Source organism: Tamandua tetradactyla, chromosome 18 (genome assembly GCF_023851605.1).
Source record: "Tamandua tetradactyla isolate mTamTet1 chromosome 18, mTamTet1.pri, whole genome shotgun sequence".
Taxonomy (NCBI): Eukaryota; Metazoa; Chordata; class Mammalia; order Pilosa; family Myrmecophagidae; genus Tamandua; species Tamandua tetradactyla.
Window position 1 is genome coordinate 74423554 of NC_135344.1, and position 20172 is coordinate 74443725.

At 38.9% G+C, this 20172-nt stretch overlaps 1 protein-coding gene across 15 annotated transcripts in view; it reads right to left on the reverse strand.

Moving 5' to 3' along the window:
* Positions 1-20172, reverse strand: part of PIEZO2 (piezo type mechanosensitive ion channel component 2) — a 562484-nt gene that overhangs the window by 13485 nt on the left and 528827 nt on the right. For all 15 annotated transcript variants that reach the window (XM_077135993.1, XM_077135995.1, XM_077136003.1 and 12 more), the window contains 2 exons: positions 12986-13144; positions 11452-11599 (listed from right to left, as the gene is read on the reverse strand). In XM_077135993.1, coding sequence (XP_076992108.1) covers positions 11452-11599; positions 12986-13144 — 307 coding nt within the window. The remainder of the gene's footprint in view (positions 1-11451; positions 11600-12985; positions 13145-20172) is intronic.

Sequence of the window (20172 nt, forward strand, 5' to 3'; positions counted from 1 at the left end):
CTCCAGTCTGTCAATATAGACTCTGGCTTGGGTGCTGTATCTGAGTGGGTTGGTGGGTGGTGGGTGTCTTTGAGCAGGAAGAGACCTTCCCTGTTACCAGAACCATTGGGCTAGTGTGACTTTAATCACTTGTGTTCATTTTCACAAATATGTATGAAGGATCCACTAAGCGCTGTACTCAGTGGTTATGGGCAAGGTCAAAGAAGTCAGCTTTGCTCTCTGGTATTAAACATCTTTGATTAAATACTGCTCTTCTACATCTTTTTTTTTTTTCTTCCAGGATTACCCTTTAGTTCATGCTACATTTATAATATAGGGGTGTCCCACTCTCCAGCCCAACATTATAATTTCTCTTCTTTTTCTCATATTCCCTCAGGAGGGATCAGTTCATTGCAGTAGGTTAAGGTAACAAAACTAATGTAAATTCTACCTGTAGGCACTGAGACACATGAATCACTGTACAGACCAGGACAGAGGCCTGAGCTCAGAACCTTCAAGGACACTGCCAAGATGGCTTCAAAATCCCTGACTGCCCAGGATGGTCCTGGAAACCTAAGTATATGAGCTTGACAGGATGGTGTTGCTGAGGCAGTATGGGGAGTCTCATTCATCTGTGCATACAAGAGAAATACTTCTAAAAGATTCAGCTCTGGGCAAAGAGTATGGAATACAGAGAGAGTACAGGTGGATTTTGGTGTCTTTGTATTGGAATTTGATACTGTTGAGTGTAATTTTCTATTTTGAAAGTAAAAACTAAAGTCTAATACTTGAAATATATATCCATATGTTTACTACATATATATATACACACAAATACATATAGCTTTGCTTTATCACTATTTTCTCAATGAGGAAAATTTAGACCATTTGCTATTCATCCTCTTCCTAACAGCACTCTGGCCTTAAATAATGAAGAAGTTTGTGAATGAAAGGAGATTTATCCTATCTCTGCTAAGAGCATTTTGATCTCTTCTGCCTGAAATGGGATCATATCATTTCTTCTTCTGCAGGCCAGATCTCTTTTAGGCTTTCATCTTGGAGGACCCAGAACCTTCTCCTTCTATTCTTTTCACTCACCCCCTCACTTGTCATGCATGTCACAGGGGAGAACAGGACAAACATCCTTTTGTCCTATCCTTAATTCTGAGATACCCTTCCCACTTGCTTTTCAAAGTGACTGTCAAACTTCCTGTCCTAGGCAGTTCCAATACCCCCTTCCTTAGTAACTCAAGTCTTCACCCTCTTTCTCTGTTAGGCCTCAATGTGGGGCTGCATCGACAGTCAGGCCCCTAAAGTTCTGGGAGAAGTAGTTATACATAAATCATTTCACATATTAATAGTTGTGCATGCTCATGCCAGCACTGTGCCCTTCAGGAAATTGTTCTCGCTTTATAAAGTATATTCCAAAGCCTTCAGGAGCATAAGCTTGATATGGAATAATTCCCCAAGAAAAGTTACTTTGAATGGAGTTTCATACTAGGAAAGGGATGGTCATTTGTGAGGTTTCAGTCTCTGATGAGATGCAGTACTAACTTGTGCTAGTAATTGTGACACCCACCTCAAACACACCTCTTCTTCTTAGCTGAAGGCTCAGCTCATCAGGAATGATTTAAAGGTTGAATATTCTGAAATAGCCATTAACTTAACAGAAAATACAAGAATGTATTAAAGAAGAGCTGAGGTATTAAAATGAGACTTTTTATTTATCGAAAATAAAATAAAAACATAATTGCAAGTCTTTTGTCTGGTAGGGATGCCTAGTTTTCTAGGTCAGAACTACCCTGTCCTTTATGGGGGAGAAGGACTGTGGTGCAGCTACCTAGAGAGAGTGAGTTGTAGGAATGCTGGTACCTGCTGGCTCAAAGATACTGGAAGACATGCTATGAGCTGATGAGTAGGGTAGCATTTTTTTCATGAATGTGGTTCTGGGACCACGAGTGGCAGAACCATGGCAGCGTTAGTGGATGAGGTTGTGCTGATTCAGAAGATGGCTCTCTGGAGCTGCCTTTTTCCTTCAGCCAAGTGACCTGGTGTTTAGCATCCAGGTCCCTGGGGTGCTTTGGCAAGGCTCTAGCCCCATAACACCATCTCTCAGCCTTGCTCTCAGAAGACAACTCACGCACATTATGAAAAGATCATCAGGCACAAATTTGTTCCTGCCCAATTCTCTTTCTCCATGGCTCTGCAGGATGGCCCTTCCTTTTTTGTTACTACGAACTTGTTCATTTGTGCATCTCATCCTACACTCCTCATACCCCTACCAAGACCTCTTGTGGCTCTGCTACCAGAATTTTTGCTCTTCTCTTGTCAATTGGGTCTTTCCTTACCATCTACAGAGCAGTTCAGGTGCTCTCCATTTTGGAGTTATCCTCTTGACTTGCCTCTCTTTTAAATGAATTCTCCCACTCTCCTTTCCCTTGCTTATGTTTGATCCCTCTCAAATGCTGCTCTCCCCACCCCACCTGCCCCTAAACACCCCCAGTCTGGCCTTAATATGCATTGTGCTTTGGAAGCAGATATTTCCAAGATCACCAGTGACCTAATGAATATAAAACCCAAGACCTATGCTTGGGATTCATTGATCTCAAACTCTGTGTATTGGACATATACAGAATGCCCTGAATTTATCTTCTCTCTCTCTAGGTCTAAAAATGTGGAAAGGAATAAATGTGGACAGAAGGGTAGTTTAGAAGATAAATTAGGGAAAACGGTAGCTTAAGTCTCAGACAAACAGGACAGGATAGGTGTCATAGATTGAACTATGTCCCCAGTTTAGATATGTTTTTAGTATTAATCCACATTCTTGTGGTGTGGACCCATTTCTAACTAGGACCCTTTGAAGATGTTATTTTTTAGTTAAGGTGTGAACTAACTAAATTCACAATACAAGGAAGCCCAAGTATTGCAGCAAGCTACTATGGAAATCTATAGATTTCAAAGAAAAAGGAAGCCCTGCTGATATACCTTCATTTTGGACTTCCAGTCCACAATATGATAAATTCTTGTTGTTAACAACCCATTGTGTGGTGTTTGTCAAAGCTGCCTGGACAACTACAACAACAGGTGAATCTGTCAAAGATAGCCACAGATGGGACAAAGGGGCACTGCAATGCATATTTGATGAAACCATCCCTTCTTTCCTTTTTTTCCTGATCATTGATTTCATCAACACGTTTGAGTGAGTGCCAAGACTCATGGTGTTAAGACAAGCCTCAGGTATACAGGGATGAACAATTTAGGCAATAGCTGATCTTTCCATCGCAGAGCTTAGAAGAGAGAAAAATAAAGAGATAATGGATTTTCCATGGGTTAGGTACTAGATGGGATAATAGCAGAGGGTTGTTGGTGTTCAGAAGGAAAGACACAATCCAAACTCAGGGAGTCAGGGAAGACCCACTGAGAAAGAGATGTCTGAGTTGAGGCCTGGGGGTGGGGTAGGAGTTAGACAAATTAGGGTTTGGGGCAGGATGTTTCACAGAGTGGGAAGAGTCTGTGTAAAGGCCTCACTGGGGGAATAAAATGGGTAAAACATGCTTCAAATAAGACCTGTGAGAGGAGAGGAGAGGGGACAGGGATAGGGATGAAGGTTTAGGGGTAAGCAAAGAAATGGAGATGCTTCCCTCTTTCTCTCACAACTTGGGTGCTCCAATTAACTCAGAGTTCATTGCACACACCTTCCCTCATTTCCCTGACTGGGCCAGTGTCCCCTGTATATGTCTCAGAGTATCATGGATCTTTCTGTCAAAGCATTTTTTCATTTATTTCATTTATTTGTGTGACAATTTAATTAACATCTGTTTCCTTCAGCTGGCCCAGTGGCTCCTTAAGGAGGGGACTACTATATGTTTGGTTCAATACTCTTATTTCTCACGCTTAGCAGAGTTCCTGGCACAAAGGAAGTACTTAGTAAATGTTTGTGGTAGATTGAAAAAAAAAAAAAAAAGTCCTCAAATCTGTCTTATTCCTGTATACAGGACCATTTACCACATTACTTTGCCACTCATCCCATTGTTTTCTCCATCCCCTTGAATCTAGGCTGGCCTTTAAACTTGCTTTGACTATTAGAATGTGCTAGAACTATAGGATGGGAATCTTGAGCCTAGGCCCAGCAGTTTTTGCTTTCCCTTGGCCACTTGGTAATGTGTTGACACCATGTAAAGAACGCTGGACTGGTCTTCCCAAGGGTTAGGAAGCACATGTGGACAGAGCCCCAGCCAAGAGTAAGACTTGACCTACAGACATTTGAGTGAGACCCTCGAACAACATCCAGCCTCAAATGGGCTGCCAGATGACCCCAGCCTTAGAAGTAACCCAGGCAAATCCCGCAGATGAATCGTTCAGGGGACCCCAGTCCAAACTCCCATAGAATTGTGAGCAAATATAATTATTGTTATTTTTAAATCACTGTTTTTTCCCCCTTTAATAGAGAAGTTGTGGGATTACAGAACAATCATGCATAAAATACAGGATTCCCATATACCACCCCAACAATAACAACTTGCTTTGGTGTGGGACATTTGTTACAACAGATGCTAGCACAATTTTATAACTGTACTATTAACTGAAGTCCATGGTTGAACACAGGGTCCACTGTGTAGTGCCATTACATTGATTTGAAAATAAAATTATTGTTACCACATACACAATCTACTGTTTTGGCTTGTTGAGCACTTCTGTTTCTTCTTGAGTCAATCTAGGTAGTTTGTGTGTATTCTAGTTTGCCAAAGCTGCCAGAACGCAACACACCAGAGATAGATTTTCTTTTAATAAAGGGGGATTTATTTAGTTAAAAACTTTTAGTTCTTCAGAGGGAAGGCAGCTGATTTCCACCTGAGGTTCTCCCTCACACAGGAAGGCACAGGGCAGTCTCTGCTGGCTTTCTCTCCCGACTTCTGGGTTCCCACAGCTTTGCCTGGGGTGATTCTTTTCCACATCTCTAAAGGTCTGGGCTGAGCTGCGAGTGCTGCGATGAAGTATGCTGAGCTGTTTGGGCTGTGCTGCGTTGCACTCTCTTATTTATGCATCCAGCCAATTAAATCAAATATCACTCATTGCAGCAGGCACTCCCCCTAGCCAACTGCAGATGCAATCAGCACTAGATGAGCTTCACATGCCATTGGCTCATGCTCATGCCAACAGAATTAGGCATCTTCACCTGGCCAAGCTGACACCTGAACCTAACTACCACAGTGTGTTTTTAAGAATTTGTCCATTTCACCTAGGTTATCTAATTTATTGGCATGCAATTGTTCATAGTATCTGCTTCTAGTCCTTTTTATTTCAGTGGGGTGAGTAGTAATGCCCTTTTTTCATTTCTCATTTTCATTATTTATATCCTCTCTTTTTTCCTTTGTCAGTCTAACTAAAGGTTTGTTGATCTTTTCAAAGAACGAATTTTTGGTTTTGTTGATTCTTTCTATTGTTTTTTTCTTTCCCCTATATCATTTGTCTTCACTCTATCTTTGTTATTTTTTTCTTCTGCTTGCTTTGGTTTAGTTTGCTTTTCTTTTTCTAGTACTTCCAGTTTTGAGGTTAGGTCTCTAATTTGAAGTCCTTCTTTATTAAAAAATTTAAGTATCTAGAGCAATCTATTTCCCTTTCAGCACTACCTTTGCTGCATCCCATAAGTTTTGGAATGTTTATTTTCATTTTAATCCACCTGAAGATATTTCCTAATTTTACTTCTGATTTCCTCTTCAACCCACTGGTTAAGAGTATGTTGTTTAATTTCTACATATTTGTGAATTTCCACTTTTTCCCTCTTTATTGATTTCTAGCTTCATTCCATTGTGTAAGAGAATATACATCGCATGATTTCAATATTTTTGAATTTATTGAGACTTATTTTGTGACCCAACATATGGTCTACTCTGGAGAATGAATCATGTACACTCGAGAAGAATGTATAGTCTGCTTTCACTGGGTGCAGTGTTCTATAAATATCTAATATGTCTAGTTGGTTTAGTGTATCACTCAAGTCCTGTACTTCCTCATTGATCATCTGACTAATGTTCTATTATTGAGAATGTTCTGTGTTAAAGTCTCCTTCTATTAACGTAGAACCATCAATTTTTCCCTTCAAATCTGTTAGTATTTACTTCATAGACTTTTGGGGCTCTGCTGTTAGATGCCTATATATTTATAATTGGTTATATCTTACTGTTGAATTGTACCCTTTATCAAATGTAATGATCATCTTTTCCCTTGTAACTGTTTTTTACCTAAAGTCTATTTTATTTGATATTAGCATAGCTACCCCAGTTCTCTTTTTGTAACTACTTGCAAGGAATATATTTTTTCCCATCCTTTCATCAACAACCTACTTATATCTTTGACTTCAAGGTGAATCTCTTGCAGACAGCATATAGTTGAGTCATGCTTTTTTTTTTTAATCCATTCTGCCCTTCTCTGCTTTTTGACTGGAGGATTTATCCACTTACATTTAAAGTCACTACTGATAATACAGGTCTTTCTTCTGCCATTTTGCTACTGAGTCTTTGTAAATTTTATATATTTTTTGTCCTTCACTTCTGTTAAAGCCTACTTTTATGTCTATTTGATTTCTTGTGCTGTACCATATTGAGGCCTTCTCATTTGTATTTGGATACATTTTCCATCTGTTTTCCTTGTGATTACCATGGGGTTAAAATTCCACATCCTAAATATATAACAATTGTAATTGATTTGACACCAAATTAACTTCAATAGCCTACACAAACACTTTTTCTATACTGCTCTGTCTCCCTACCATTTTTTGTACTTGTTAGCACTTATATATTTGTACATTCTACATCCAAAAACCTAGTTATCATTACTTTTTAGGTATATGCATTTTAGCACCTGCAGAAAGTAAGAAATGGAGTTGCATACCAAACAATAATAATACTGGCATTTATAATTACCCAGTTGATTATCTTTACTGTAGATCTTTATTTCTTTATATCTTTTTGAACCACTGCCTGGTGTCCTTTCATTTCAGTCTGGAGAACTCCCTTTAGTACTGTTTGTAGGGCAGGTCTAGTGGTGATGTACTCCCTCAACTTCTGTTTAGATCTTAGAATGTCTTAATCTCCCTCATTTTTGAAAGACAGTTTAGTTGGATGTACAATTCTTGGCTGGCAGTTGTTTTTCTTCAGCATTTTAGGTATTTCAACCACTGCCTTCTAAGAAACTGACAGTTAATCTTAATGGAATTCTTCTGTATATAAAATGTTGCTTTTCTCTTGCAGCTTTCAGAACTCCTTGTCTTTTGCATTTGAAAGTGAATAAATACATGATGAAGTATATTTTTGTTCATATTTATTCTGTTTGGTGTTCTCTGAGCTTTTTGGATGTGCAATACACATCTTATGCTAAGTTAGGGGAGTTCTTTGTCATTATTTTTTGACTTTTATTCTGTCCCTTTTTCTGTTTCCTTTCCTGGGCCTCCTGTAACATGTATATTGGTGTCCTTTATGGCACTCCATAACTATCTCAGGCTAATTTTTCTTTCAATATTTCTTTTTTCTTCTGTTCCTCTGTCTGTCTCATTTCAACTGTCTTATCTTCAAGTACACTGACTTTTCGTTCTGTCAGCTCCATTCTGCTCTTGAAACCCTCCTGGACATTTTTCATTTCAGTGATTGTGGTCTTTAATTCCAGTAGTTCTGTTTGGTTCCTTTTTAAAATTTCTGTCTTTTTACTTCAACTCTCATATTGCTTATTCATTGTTTTCCTGATATCCTGTAGTTCTTTCTCTGTACTTTCATTCATCTCCTTAAGCATTTTAAGATAATTTTGTAAAAGACATTGTTAGGCATGTTGGTCTAGTCTGCCAAAACTGCCAGAATGCAATATGCCAGAGATGGATTGGCTTTTAATAAAAGGGGATTTATTTAGCTTAAAACATATAGTTCTTCAGAGGAAAGGCAGCTAATTTTCAACTGAGGTTCTTTCTTACATGGGAAGATGCAGGGCAATCTCTGCTGGCCTTCTCTCCAGGCCTCTGGGTTCCAGCAACTTCCCCCAGAGTGATTCCTTTCTGTATCTCCAAAGGCCTGGGCTGAGCTGCGTGTGCTGAGATGAGGTATGCTGAGCAGCTTGGGCTGTGCTGTGCTGAGCTCTCTCATTTAGGCTTCCAGCCAATTAAATCAAACATCATTCATTGCAGAGGCATGCCTTCTAGCTGACTGCTGATGTAATCAGCAGCAGATGAGCTTCAGGGGCCATTGGCTCATGTCCACAGCAACAGAACTAGGCATCTTCACCTGGCCAAGTTGACACCTGAACCTAACTACCACACATGTCCACATTCTCATCTTCTTTGGTGTTTGCTGTATTTTTATCCTCTTCCTTTGGTTGGGTGATCCATTCCTGTTTCTTTGTCTTGTACTCATTGGTTGCACACTATATATTCTAATATTTTAGAATGTTAATTCTGGGACTTACTCCCTAGGATGTCTGTTTCCTGGTTTTGTAACCATCTGGTCATAAGACAGATTTTCTTTGAGCGTCCGCCCTCCTATCAGGAAGGCGAATGCAGTATACAAGATTTTCTTACTGGGCCTCTGTCTTGTCCTGGGGTTTTGCTTATTAGTTGTTTTAGATTTCCCCTGGTTACAGTTACAGGAATTTGGTGGTCCCCTTTGTTTTCCAGGGGACAAACCTACCTCTCCCAGGTATCTGAAGACTATTGCAGGTCTTTGTCCCAGACTGTCTGCCTCTATAGTTTTTTACATTCCTTTCATTTCTCACATTGCTTTTGCTTTGGAGAGCAAATTCTGGGAGGGGGGTCACTTCAGGAGGACTTCCAATTTCATCTTTCATAGACAAAATAGGGTCAGGGACCTATGTATGGGGCACAGATTGGCTCCAACCTGCGTCATGAAGGGGTCAGGAAAGGTGCCAAAAACTTCTCCAATGGATCCCCAAAGCTGAGTTTTCCTGGCCTGGCCAGCAAATGGAGCTCTTCAGCTAACTTTCCCCTGAAACCCTGTAGATACCCTACATCTTTAAATCTTTATCTCCTCTGCCCTTTTCTGGGAAAAGCTGAAAGAATGGCTGTAGCTGCCTTTGTCCAGGTTGGATTAAAATAATAGCTGTCCTTAGAACCAGGACCTAGTGATCTGAATTCACTAATTGTATTAGCTAGGATTCTCTAGAGAAATAGAATCAGTAGGAGATATCTGCAAATATAAAATTTATGAAAGTGTCTCACATGACTGTGGGTATATAGAGTCCAAAGTCTGTAGTACAGGCCACAGGCTGGCAGTTCCAATGAAGGTTCTCAACAAACTCTCAGGAGAGGCTGGCTGGGCTACTGCGGGGATGTAGGAATCCAATATCTGTAGGGAAGAACCACAAGCTGGCAGCTCCAATGAAGGTCTTCAAGGAACTCTCAGGACAGGCTGACTCACTGAAGCAGGAAGAGTATCTCTTCTGAATCCTCCGTAAAAAAAAACCTTCCAAAGATTAGATTAAGCACACTCATGGCAGAAGACAGTGTGTGCTGCCAATGTGGTCATGATTTAAGTCCACAAAATGTCCTCATAGCATCAGACAAGCCAGTACTTGCCTGACCAGACAACCGGGCACCACCATGTGGCCAAGTTGACACATGAACCTGACCATGACACTAATCAAAAAGCCAAGATCAGTGATCAGCCATGCACACTCCAGTTCTTGGGGAAGAGATTTTTATGTCCATTTCTATTGGTAAATGGTAGCCAGGGACTCTGGATCTGTGGCGGTCTGCCACAAGAGTGGCAAATGGGTGCTGATAGTCACCACATGGAGAAAGAAATTTACAGTTCTTTACTGTAACTTGCCAGTCTCTTCACCTGCTCTTCCATGAATGACATACAGTGTTCTTCTGGCCTCTGGAGCTTCAAAATAGTTGTTTCAGGCAGTTTCTGCCTATTTGTGGAAGGACTGAGTCCTGGAGCTTCCTACTCTACCATCTTTCCAAGAAGTCTTAATCAAATCACTAAGTTTTGAGGTGGTTGTACACAGTAGTAGATAGCTGGTATGATATCTGTTGAGTGAAAGATTCCAGGAGCTACAGGTAGAGCTAGGATTTTTAAGCACAGGTGCTTGATGATGTAAATTCTCTTCTGTTAGATTTTTTTTGTGTGTACTTGGACATCTCTTGGCTACTTCTGAGGCAACCAATTCTGTGACAGGGTAGCTTTGTTAGAAAGTTCTTTATATTCCATTGAAATCTACTTAATTGTCTTTATTCTGTGTTCTTCAGTTACACAATTTATAATTTTTCCTCTGTCCCCAAGATTTCAAATGGTTGAAAACAACTCTGATTTCTGCCTCCCTCCAGTCTTTCCTACTTCAGACCCCCAAATTCTTCATTGTCCTACTAGTCCTCATATATCATGATTTCCAGACCCTCTGGTTCTGACTGCTATCCTTGATGACCCTTTGGTTGTGTGTCTCCTATATCCTGTCATATCAATTCTCCTGCTCCGAACCTACCAGCTTGTGAATTCCTTAAATGTCAGCATAGGCCAATATAATTTTCAGTGTCCCAAACAACCTTCATCTCTTTCATTCTTATGAGAACCTTCATCTCCTTCATTCCTATAAGCTTCATAGACTGAGAGGCTGTAGTATAAAGAGCTCCAAGACCATAAAGCTGAAGTTCTCAAGAGAAGCTGCAGAACTGAAAAGAAACTATATGGACAAGAGTGTACTTTTTCAAAGAGGATAATACTGAAGTGAGAATAAAAGACATTCCATTCTACTTCAGCTAATGTTTGTTGGGTATTTCTATTGCTATTAGGCATCAGGCTCTTCTTTCATACATTAAATTTTTGGAAAATCCATTAAATGATGATAATTCTGTCCATATTTAAACCTTAACATTCAACCTAGCAGGATAAGTGAATATTGGTTTCCACTTTCCTTTGCAGAAAGGGGTCATACTGTCCCTCATCAAAGAGTTAATCAGCCAGCCCATGCACCCTGCCCCCCAAAATACTGTGAACAAAATTCTCTATGATAAATATATATAACATATCTGCCTCTGTGTATGTGTGTACATATAGATATAGAAATACCTAAATGTAGGGAGATGCATTAAAAAGAAAAAAAAGTGAATCGGAGGGTGATCATGAAACTGAGCCACCTGACCCCACTTTCCCCTCCATACCACAGTCCCAATGGGCTATTTAATAGTTGTTGGGTCACAAAGCAATATATCATTTTCTCTTTAAAATAACTACAATATACAGTTGCCAAAAGAAGAAAACATCTGGATGCTATTGCTGACAAAGACAACAAAAAGTTTAAAATTTCTGACTCATTGACTGGAAATCCCTGGGACACTTATAGGTCCTGCCTATTTTCATTCTCTGCCTCTATATGTTTGGACACAAAACTTGCAGAACTTCATATTAATCTAATCAGTCTATATGTAAGAGAAAACAAACAGGGGTATCGATACTTTAATTGGTTTCTTACTTTTTCTGATTCCCGCCAACACTTCAGGATGAATATGTGAGCATAAATGTCCTCCACACAAATCCAGCTGGAGAGGCTCAGGGTCGTGTCTGTCCACACCCAGTCCATCACGGCCCTCAGTTCAGTCAGGAATGGGACAAGGCGGAACCTGCAGGGAACCACAGTGTTGTAGAGGCAGCTGGGGTGAAGGCCCCACCATCTGTGTGACCTCAGAAGGTCATGCAATTCCTTAGTTTTTTAGCCTTCATGACAAATAACAAATCCCAGATGTGGCCCTTACAGTAAAATAAAATTGGGGAAATAAATGGTGTTCACTATAAGTTCAATATATTGATTGGTATTTTCCAATCCTTTTTTCCCCAAATGGCTTTACAAACTGGGATTTCCCCTTCAAATAAGGATTAAGACAAATCAGTTCCTTTTGCATTAATTTGTTGATGTTATGAGAAGGATTTGATCAGATTACTGAAAATGATTTCACTTAGAGATGGCTGTGGTTTTTCTGAAGAACGAGTTAATGACTGTACATCTGAGGAGTAATCAATGAGGGTAAGTAAGAGAAGTTGACTGGAACAGGAAATGGCCTTGAGTACAAGGGCCAGTAGAGCCAAAGGCTGATGGACTCCCTAGATTGGAACATGGCTTTTGCTTAGCTTCTGGCATTCAGTTGAGATCATTAGATCAGGCCTCCTGTGGGGCCTAGGGGAATGCCTCTTGTTCCTTAACTATCATAGAACTTCTCTCAGGCTTGAGAACCTGGGCTAGTCTCCTGGCTCTCACAGTCATTTGCTTTTACTCAGAAACTAGCCCCGGGCTACCTCAGCTCTGCTGAATGAAAACTCATCCATCCCCTGGAATCAATACCATGCTAGACTCAGGTAGCACCCAGCAAAATACTGCTCACATGTGAGGGCTCACATGTGAGGGCTCACAAGTTCTGGTGCCCTCTTTTACACCCTTGATTCCAGGACTAATGCCGTGAAGGACCAGCAGAGCTATGGGCAGTCTTGTCTTCTAGACTGTGGGAACCAAGAGGAGATACTACCAGCAAAATCATGTGTGGAAAGTGAATTGGCTTCTTTTGAGTAGCTCATCTACTACCAGGAACAAGCAAGCCCTATGGCATTCAGTATGGAAAGATATGGAATAGCGGCCCCTCTTTAGTGGTTGAACTTTTCACATGTAGGATGACCAGGTTCTTTAGAATAGTGTGGAACTCACTGTGCCCAGAAGCATATCGATACTTAAGGAATATGTATCTATATTTTTTGTTCTAAAATATTACCATAACAATTTTTCAGGAGGCTAAAACAGAAAAATAACCTACAGGGATGGTTCTAGAACAACATCCTGGCCAGGCAGGAGCAACTTTGCACAGAAAGGTGCTCAAGGAGGCTCATTTAGTCACTGTCCAGGCACTGTAAGAGTTACACAATGACTTAAATTGCTGTATTTCAGCATGCTTTCTCTTCCCATTCCATTATCTTTCCATGGCCATCTTCCCTTTATCAGTGACAGTACAGAGTGTACTCACCCTTGAAATAAGAAGAGGTTAACATAATTGTAGCTCTTGGTGAGAAAGTTTCCAAGCACTCGTGTTGGGTAGCCACAACGGATTTGGTAGGCAGATAATCCAAAGTAAACACATTTCACAAAGTACCAGAGCTGAGCAACCAGGTTCTGGCTGAATTTCCTAAAACGTGAAAATACAGAAAAGTGAAGGAATGAAACACTCTTCCTGATACAAAATGACACCAGGTTAGGATTAAAAAAATTTTTGAATTGTCCCTCTGGCACTTAAAACTCAATTCTAAGGAATTCTCTACATGAACTTCATCACTTCAAAGGCAAAAGGTACAGTAAGAAAATCTAATAATTGAAAAAGAAATTCCCATGAATTGGTGCATCCAATACATTGGCATATTACTTAGGTGATTAGGCCATAATTAAAATAAATTATTTTTAAACGAATTTCCTATAACCTCTTTCTCACATTGTAAATAATGCAGCTACCATAGAATGTCTGAATTAAAGCTCACGAAAGAAAAAAAAAAAAAGGTGACTTTTTAACTTAAAAGGATTCATAATTTGGAGTATGCAAAAGAAAGAATCTTAAAATGTGAACTTCATTTTTCGTGCTATACATCTATAAACACAGGTAATAGGTTAGCACACTTCCAAAACACCTGGGGTTTGGTTCCAGTTTTGTTTGCAAGCTTTGGAACTTTAAAAAAGTCAACATACCTCAAGACATCAGTGCCTTTATTTGAAAATTTTCCCTAACTCTGAGAATCTTAATCTTCGTTATTTTTTTTTTTTTTTTTTTTTTTTTTTTTATTGATATGCTCAACACTAGAGATGGGAGACCTTAATCCCAAGTAAGAAACCCCATATTGATGTACAGTTCATGGATGCTAGAGTAAATAAGAGCAAGAATTACTGGAACTGAATTCCACACTAAAAAAAAACGTAGAATGTCCAGCTCTAGGGCCATTTTTAACTTTGGATAAATGCAGCATTCTGTAAGTGTTTAAAATATGATCAGTACAAATAATTTTAAAAAAGACATAAAAAAATAAGACATTTGAGTTGGCAAGACTTCATAGGATAATCTCCCCTCTGCTTAAAATTAAAAGCGATATTTAAGAGTTTTTATGCAAGTAACTTCATTACTCTGTGTTGTATTTTAGATTCTTCTTAAAATTGAATTTTGTTATTACAAGCCATGTTTACTCCCTTTTAACTGGAAAAAGGCATTCTTTAATTGACAAGCTCTAAGCAGAAGCCAGGAATGAGTGGGCTGCGCATGTGGAGGGTCTGGTGGAGGAAAGGGTGGGGAAAGGTCCACCAGCTTAGTCTATTTGTGCCAACACTGTGCACGTCTTATTGTGAGTTGGGTCTTTCCTAGAAGCCTCACGATTGCTACAAAGATCTCAACAACTAGAGAACTCAAAAACACCTTTCAGGTAAGTTTCCCCTAACGAGAAACCCAGCTTTGTTTCTTTTTGTCTTTTTGCGTGTGTACTTGCACAGAAAAGTCCTTAATTGTCAAAGAGCTCTGATAATCCTGAATTCATAAAACCTCAGACTGAGACTCCAAAGGACATCTAGTTGTTGTTTACAGACTCCTTGAACTTTTTGTCCACTTTACATTCTAGTTATCTTTTTGTTCATTTACAAAAAACAAATGTGCTTTTATGTTCAGTGGGAAGCTGCACTGGTGATATGTTAATCATTCTCACATTTTGGCTTCCCAACTTGAAATGGATGTTTCTGAGTACTGAAGGTAATCACATCCTGCTAAAACTTACCAACTTCCCTCAATATTGCCAGCCTTTCACCTGATCATGAACATGGATGAATGATGATTTTAGAGGGATAATGGACTAATATGATATAAGTATCTATTTCCCCAATGTTTAGACACCTAGAGGATTACTTTATCCCACTCTGTCTTCAGGGGATACTTTCAAAAGACAAGATAAACCTATCTTTGACATCCCAGCCTGGGTAATTAGAGGGAAGCCTATTTCTTAGTTTAATAAATATTCATGGGGCATTACAAAGTAAAAAATAACAATCCTGTGCATGTACAAGTGAATATGCCCTCAGTGAGTTTAATTATTATTCTTGAGTTCAGTTTCCTTAGGCTAAAGGGAGAAAATCTTTGTTCTTTACAGTGAAAGTTATTATGAGAATTATACTTAGTTTTAGCCAAAAGGCTGAGAAGTGACATTGTTCTGGGAAATAAAGGCCACCTATAAACTAGTTTGAGAATTTCCTGTCACAGTCTGGATGCTTGTTAACTGTCCTCTTGCTCTCCCCACATCATCATGTGAAATTCAGAAACAAATCTGCATGCAAACTCAGGTTTTTAAAACAAAGAATTCTTTTTTTTTTTGAAAGTTTTATGGAGGTATAAACTGGTTTCTGATAAAAAGCACAAAATTTAAAACTTGTCAAATTCTGACAAGTTTTGACCTATGTATAGACCCATAAAATCATCAAGACCATTAAGGTAATGAACATATACATCAACCTCAAAAGTTTCACTCTCCTTCAAGCTTTCCTCCCTTTGTGATCCTTCCTCCCTCCCTTCCCTGCCCCACATCCCTGGACAGTCACTGATCTGTGTGCTGCCACTTCATATTAGCTGGTATTTTCTAGGATTTTTTTATAAGTGGAACCATGCAGGATATACTCTTTGTTTTTGTCTGCTTCTTCATTCAGCATAGTCTGCGATACATCTGTCTTGTTGCGTGCATCAATAGTTCTTCCTTTTTACTGTTCAGTAATATTCCATTGTATGGATATAATAGGATTTGTTTACCCCTTCACCACTTAATGGACATTTGGCTTGTCTCTAGTTATTGATTTGACATAGAAAGTGGCTATGAACATTCACGTACAAGTCGTTCAATGGTCATATGCTTACATTTCATTTACATAAGAGTAGAACTACCAGATTATATGTTAGGTGAATATTTCACCTTTCATGAAATTTCCAAACTATTTCCAAAAGTGGTTGTACCATTGCAGATTCTCATCATCAGTATGAGCATTCCAGTTGGTTTAAATCCTTGTTGACACTTGAAATTGTCAGTCTTTCAAATTTTAGCCAGCTTAATGGTATGCAGTGATACCTCACTGTAATTGAATGGGTATTGGGTAATGCTTTTTCTGTATCTATTGAGATGATAAAAAGTAGGTGGCAGCCAATAAATATTTTGAATAAATGAAGGAATCACAAATTTTAAATGATCCTAAAAAAAGGGCTACTTTATGACTAATTGCTATTTAGAAAAAAGAGCTTAAAATCTGCCATGCTTATGCCTTACTTGGGAGCTTTCATCAGTACGTGACTGTACTACCTTAAAAAATCCTAATCAATCATAGCAACTCATTCAGTGGCTTCAGGCTTGTTTTATGGTCTATTTATCCTAGTGCTCATAGGAAATGTATAACAGAAGATCTCTTGCTTAATGAGCCTAAGATACTGCCGGGGAGCATGTTAAAAATGAAGATCCTGGGAGCCTTCCCTTACTCTGGACTCAGTTTCAGTAGGGTGAAGGGTTTCTATTTTTGTCAGGCATTCTAGATAATTCAGGAATATAGAAAAATATGAGGATTATTTATAATTGAGGTAACTTTTTAAAGATTAAAATACTTTTTTCCATGTATTATGGCCCTCAACATAAAGTATCATTGAAATATTTGTGAAAGTATAAAGAGCTTCAAAGCATTGTTTGAATATCATTTTCTTAATCTTGAAAATTACTAAAGCATAACCCTTACAAGACAACTGCAAGTTAAGTGTCTATAAGCTTGCCTTTTGTGAACATGCTTGACATACAGAATAAGCTCAGTAAGCATATGGGGAATCTCAATTTGTATATCACTACCCATATGCCTCCTTATGTCTTCTACTTAACAGAAGAGAGTATTGGTATTTCAGGACCTGATGAGTTAATTTAACCATATCTAATCATGAGTCAGTCTTTGACAAATTATCAGAAGTATCAGATACTTTACGGCCAGCCTACATTACAGCCCATGTTACAGCCACTCCCTGACCCTTTCTAGAAACAGTATTGGTAGAACATCAGGAAAGCACATTCTTTCAGCTCTCCACAGAAATGCTCCTGGGTTTTACAGATAACTGATATGAAAACTGGATCAGAAGGAATTCTTTTATATCTGTCAAAATTAGAGGCAAGGATAAGGATTTACTCATGCTTTCCCCATAAAAACACATTTTTACCTTTACAACCTTTATGTTTATTGTAATTAGTAATAGTCAATCTATAGTGCTTTAACTGATCATGTTGGACCTAACTGGGGACATGGAGGCTGTTCTTTGCTGAAAAGCTTCTTTGGTGGTTTCTACATATTTTATTGTTCCTAGAAGATGAAATCATGTCTCACTTATTGCTGCACTTCAATGGCATCTACAGCCACAGTGCTTTTAGACTGTAGGTAACCCCAGAAGATTGTGAATAAATAATGTACATGTACACATAATAAAGCCATTTATTAGATTAATTATTCAAGATATTGGCGTTCCTTGCTGTTCAATATTATGAACATAATTTCCCTCTGGATAGCTTAAAAGACTCCTAACTTACTGCTTTAGTATTTTCTTGGTTTGAAAAGGATTTCTCCAACTCTGCCTATAATGCTCTTTGCATTATGATGAATTAAATAGTAACAATATTTGAAGGAGGAAAAATTAATTTTGGATTTTAACAAGTAAAGGCAGCATGGTTTAAAATGGCAAGAAATGTACATTATGGATGTGACATGCTGGCAGTGAAAACAGGGCTTACCGATTCTAACACATCTTGAATGAAATATACAAAAATAAAGAAAGAATAACCTGGCGCACTAGGTATTACCAGTAGGTGAAGTTCAAATGAGATATGCAGTGAGATAGAAATTATATCAGTCCCCCTCCCTGTGCTTTTTCTAGTGCCTCCAGCCCTGGGGAACCCACTGTGTGGCCTTCCCACATGGGGTAGGGGACAAGTTTTACTTTATATCACATTCCTTTTTGCTTGACATATAGCTTTGGATATAGCAGGTGCTGTATAAATATGAAACTGAATTGAATATGCATGATTTTACAGCACAAAGGAGAAACTTTTCTTCATTTTCAATCATCAACAAATACTTATTGAGCATTTAGTATGGTTTACACCTGGGCTTCCCAAACTCTCTGATGAAGGACCAGCTGTTTTATTGTTTGACTTATTTATTTTTTAATTTTTCATCTGGAGCAAATCAATCAATACTTTAGTAAATACAATAAACACGAAGTATTAAAAATAAAATAAAGACATAAAATTAATCTCATTTTTAAATTATTAGACTCAATAGACTCAGTAGGTTACTTTGTTAAATTGCTATAAAAGTTTTTAATCGCTCATTCTCAATTTTTGAATTGATTTCATCACAGACCAATAACAAGCATTCCAGGGGACGGTACTGGTTTACTGACCATCGAACTGTGCAAGATCACTAGCTAAAGGTTGGGATTACAGTGATGAAGGACAATGATCAGAGGTTGTTCAGAGTTTTTAGAAGAAACACACAAAATTGGTAATTACAAGATAGTGAGAGAAGTGCTAAGACAGAATTACATAAAGGACACTATAGGAACTCAAAATAGGAACTTAAAACTTAGACTGTGATGCCAGAGAAGGCTTCCTGGAAGAGGCGATACAGGAATTGGGTAATGAAGGACCAGGAAGGGTTAGCTACACAAAGGCAAGAAGGCAAAGCCCAGAATGTGGAAGAAAATAGTTTACATGGGAACTGCAAGTAGTTCAAAGGAATAATCCAAGCTTTTAAGAGGACGAAGACTCATTTTTTACAACAAGCCATGAATTTAGTACCTGTTAAATACTTTAGTATCTATTAAATACAGTTACGTACTACAGGCACTCAATGAATGAAAATGACTGGATGAGTATATTCTAAAGGAAGGACCCATTAAAAAATACCACCATTACACTATAATGAACCTTCTATTTGCACGTGGTTTGGAAAGCAATGTTGCTACACTGTTAGTCTCACCCAAAGCCTGGTAGAGCAAGATGGTGAGCAGAATTATGGGCCCCAAAGATGTCCATATCCAGGACACTGAAGAAGCTTTATAGATCTGATTAGGGTTAAAGACATTGAGATGGGGAGAGTATCCTGTATTGTTCAGGCAAGCCTGATGTAATCACAGGGTCCTTTAAAGGGGAGACTCTTCCCTGACTGTAGTCAGGAGATGTAGCCATGGAAGGGGGAGCAGAGGGATTCAACCTGACAAGACTCAGGACCTGCATTGCTGGCTTTGAGGATGGGAAGAGCCAAGAGCCAAGGAAGGCAGGTAGGACTCTAGAAGCCAGAAAAGGTAAGGAGGTGGATTCTCTTCTGGAGCCTCCCGAAGGAGTGCACTTCTGCTGATACCCTGATTTTAGTCTAGTGAGAACCGTATCAGACTTCCAATCTAGAGAATTTAAGATAATAAATTTGCATGTTTTAAGCCACTATATTTGAAGCCATAAAAACTAATATAAGCAGGAATAAGTGAACTATTTCATTATTTGGTCCTGCTAAAGTGACTCTGCTTGGCTTTACCATTGCAATGTTTCATTAAACACTTGTATCTGGTAGTGGCTCCCCTGACTTGACATAGCACAGACCATGCACTGGGGCTCTGGAATTGTCTTCTGGGATGAGAATAAGGAACCCTTTGAATATTGTACAATGAAATATAAGCAACTCTACATTTAAAAAGTCTGCATGGAAGCAAATATAGGAGACCTTCCTTAAGGTGGAGTTCAATAGACGACACACTGGTAAAAACATAAAAAAAGTCAAAAGGCTTGGGACTGTGGTCAGGTTGAATCCCTGGGCCTGGGATTATGTTTGGGTAGAGTGTCTCCAGTACCCAGGCCTGGGACTGTGGTCAGGCATCTTTAGTATCCAGGTTCAGGACTGTGTTCCGGCATCCCTAGTATCCAGGCCTGGATTGTGGTTGGGAGTGCCTAGTACCCAAGCTTGGGATAGAGATCTTGCATATTCAATCACTGGCAGAGTGACTTTAGGGATACAGCTTTTCCTTATGGAATTCAGCTTTCTTATCTGTAAAGTTAGATGGTAGGTCTGAACATTTTTAGAAGACGTTTTTAGAAACATCTTTAAGGGCTGAGGAGAATGCCTATTGGTTGC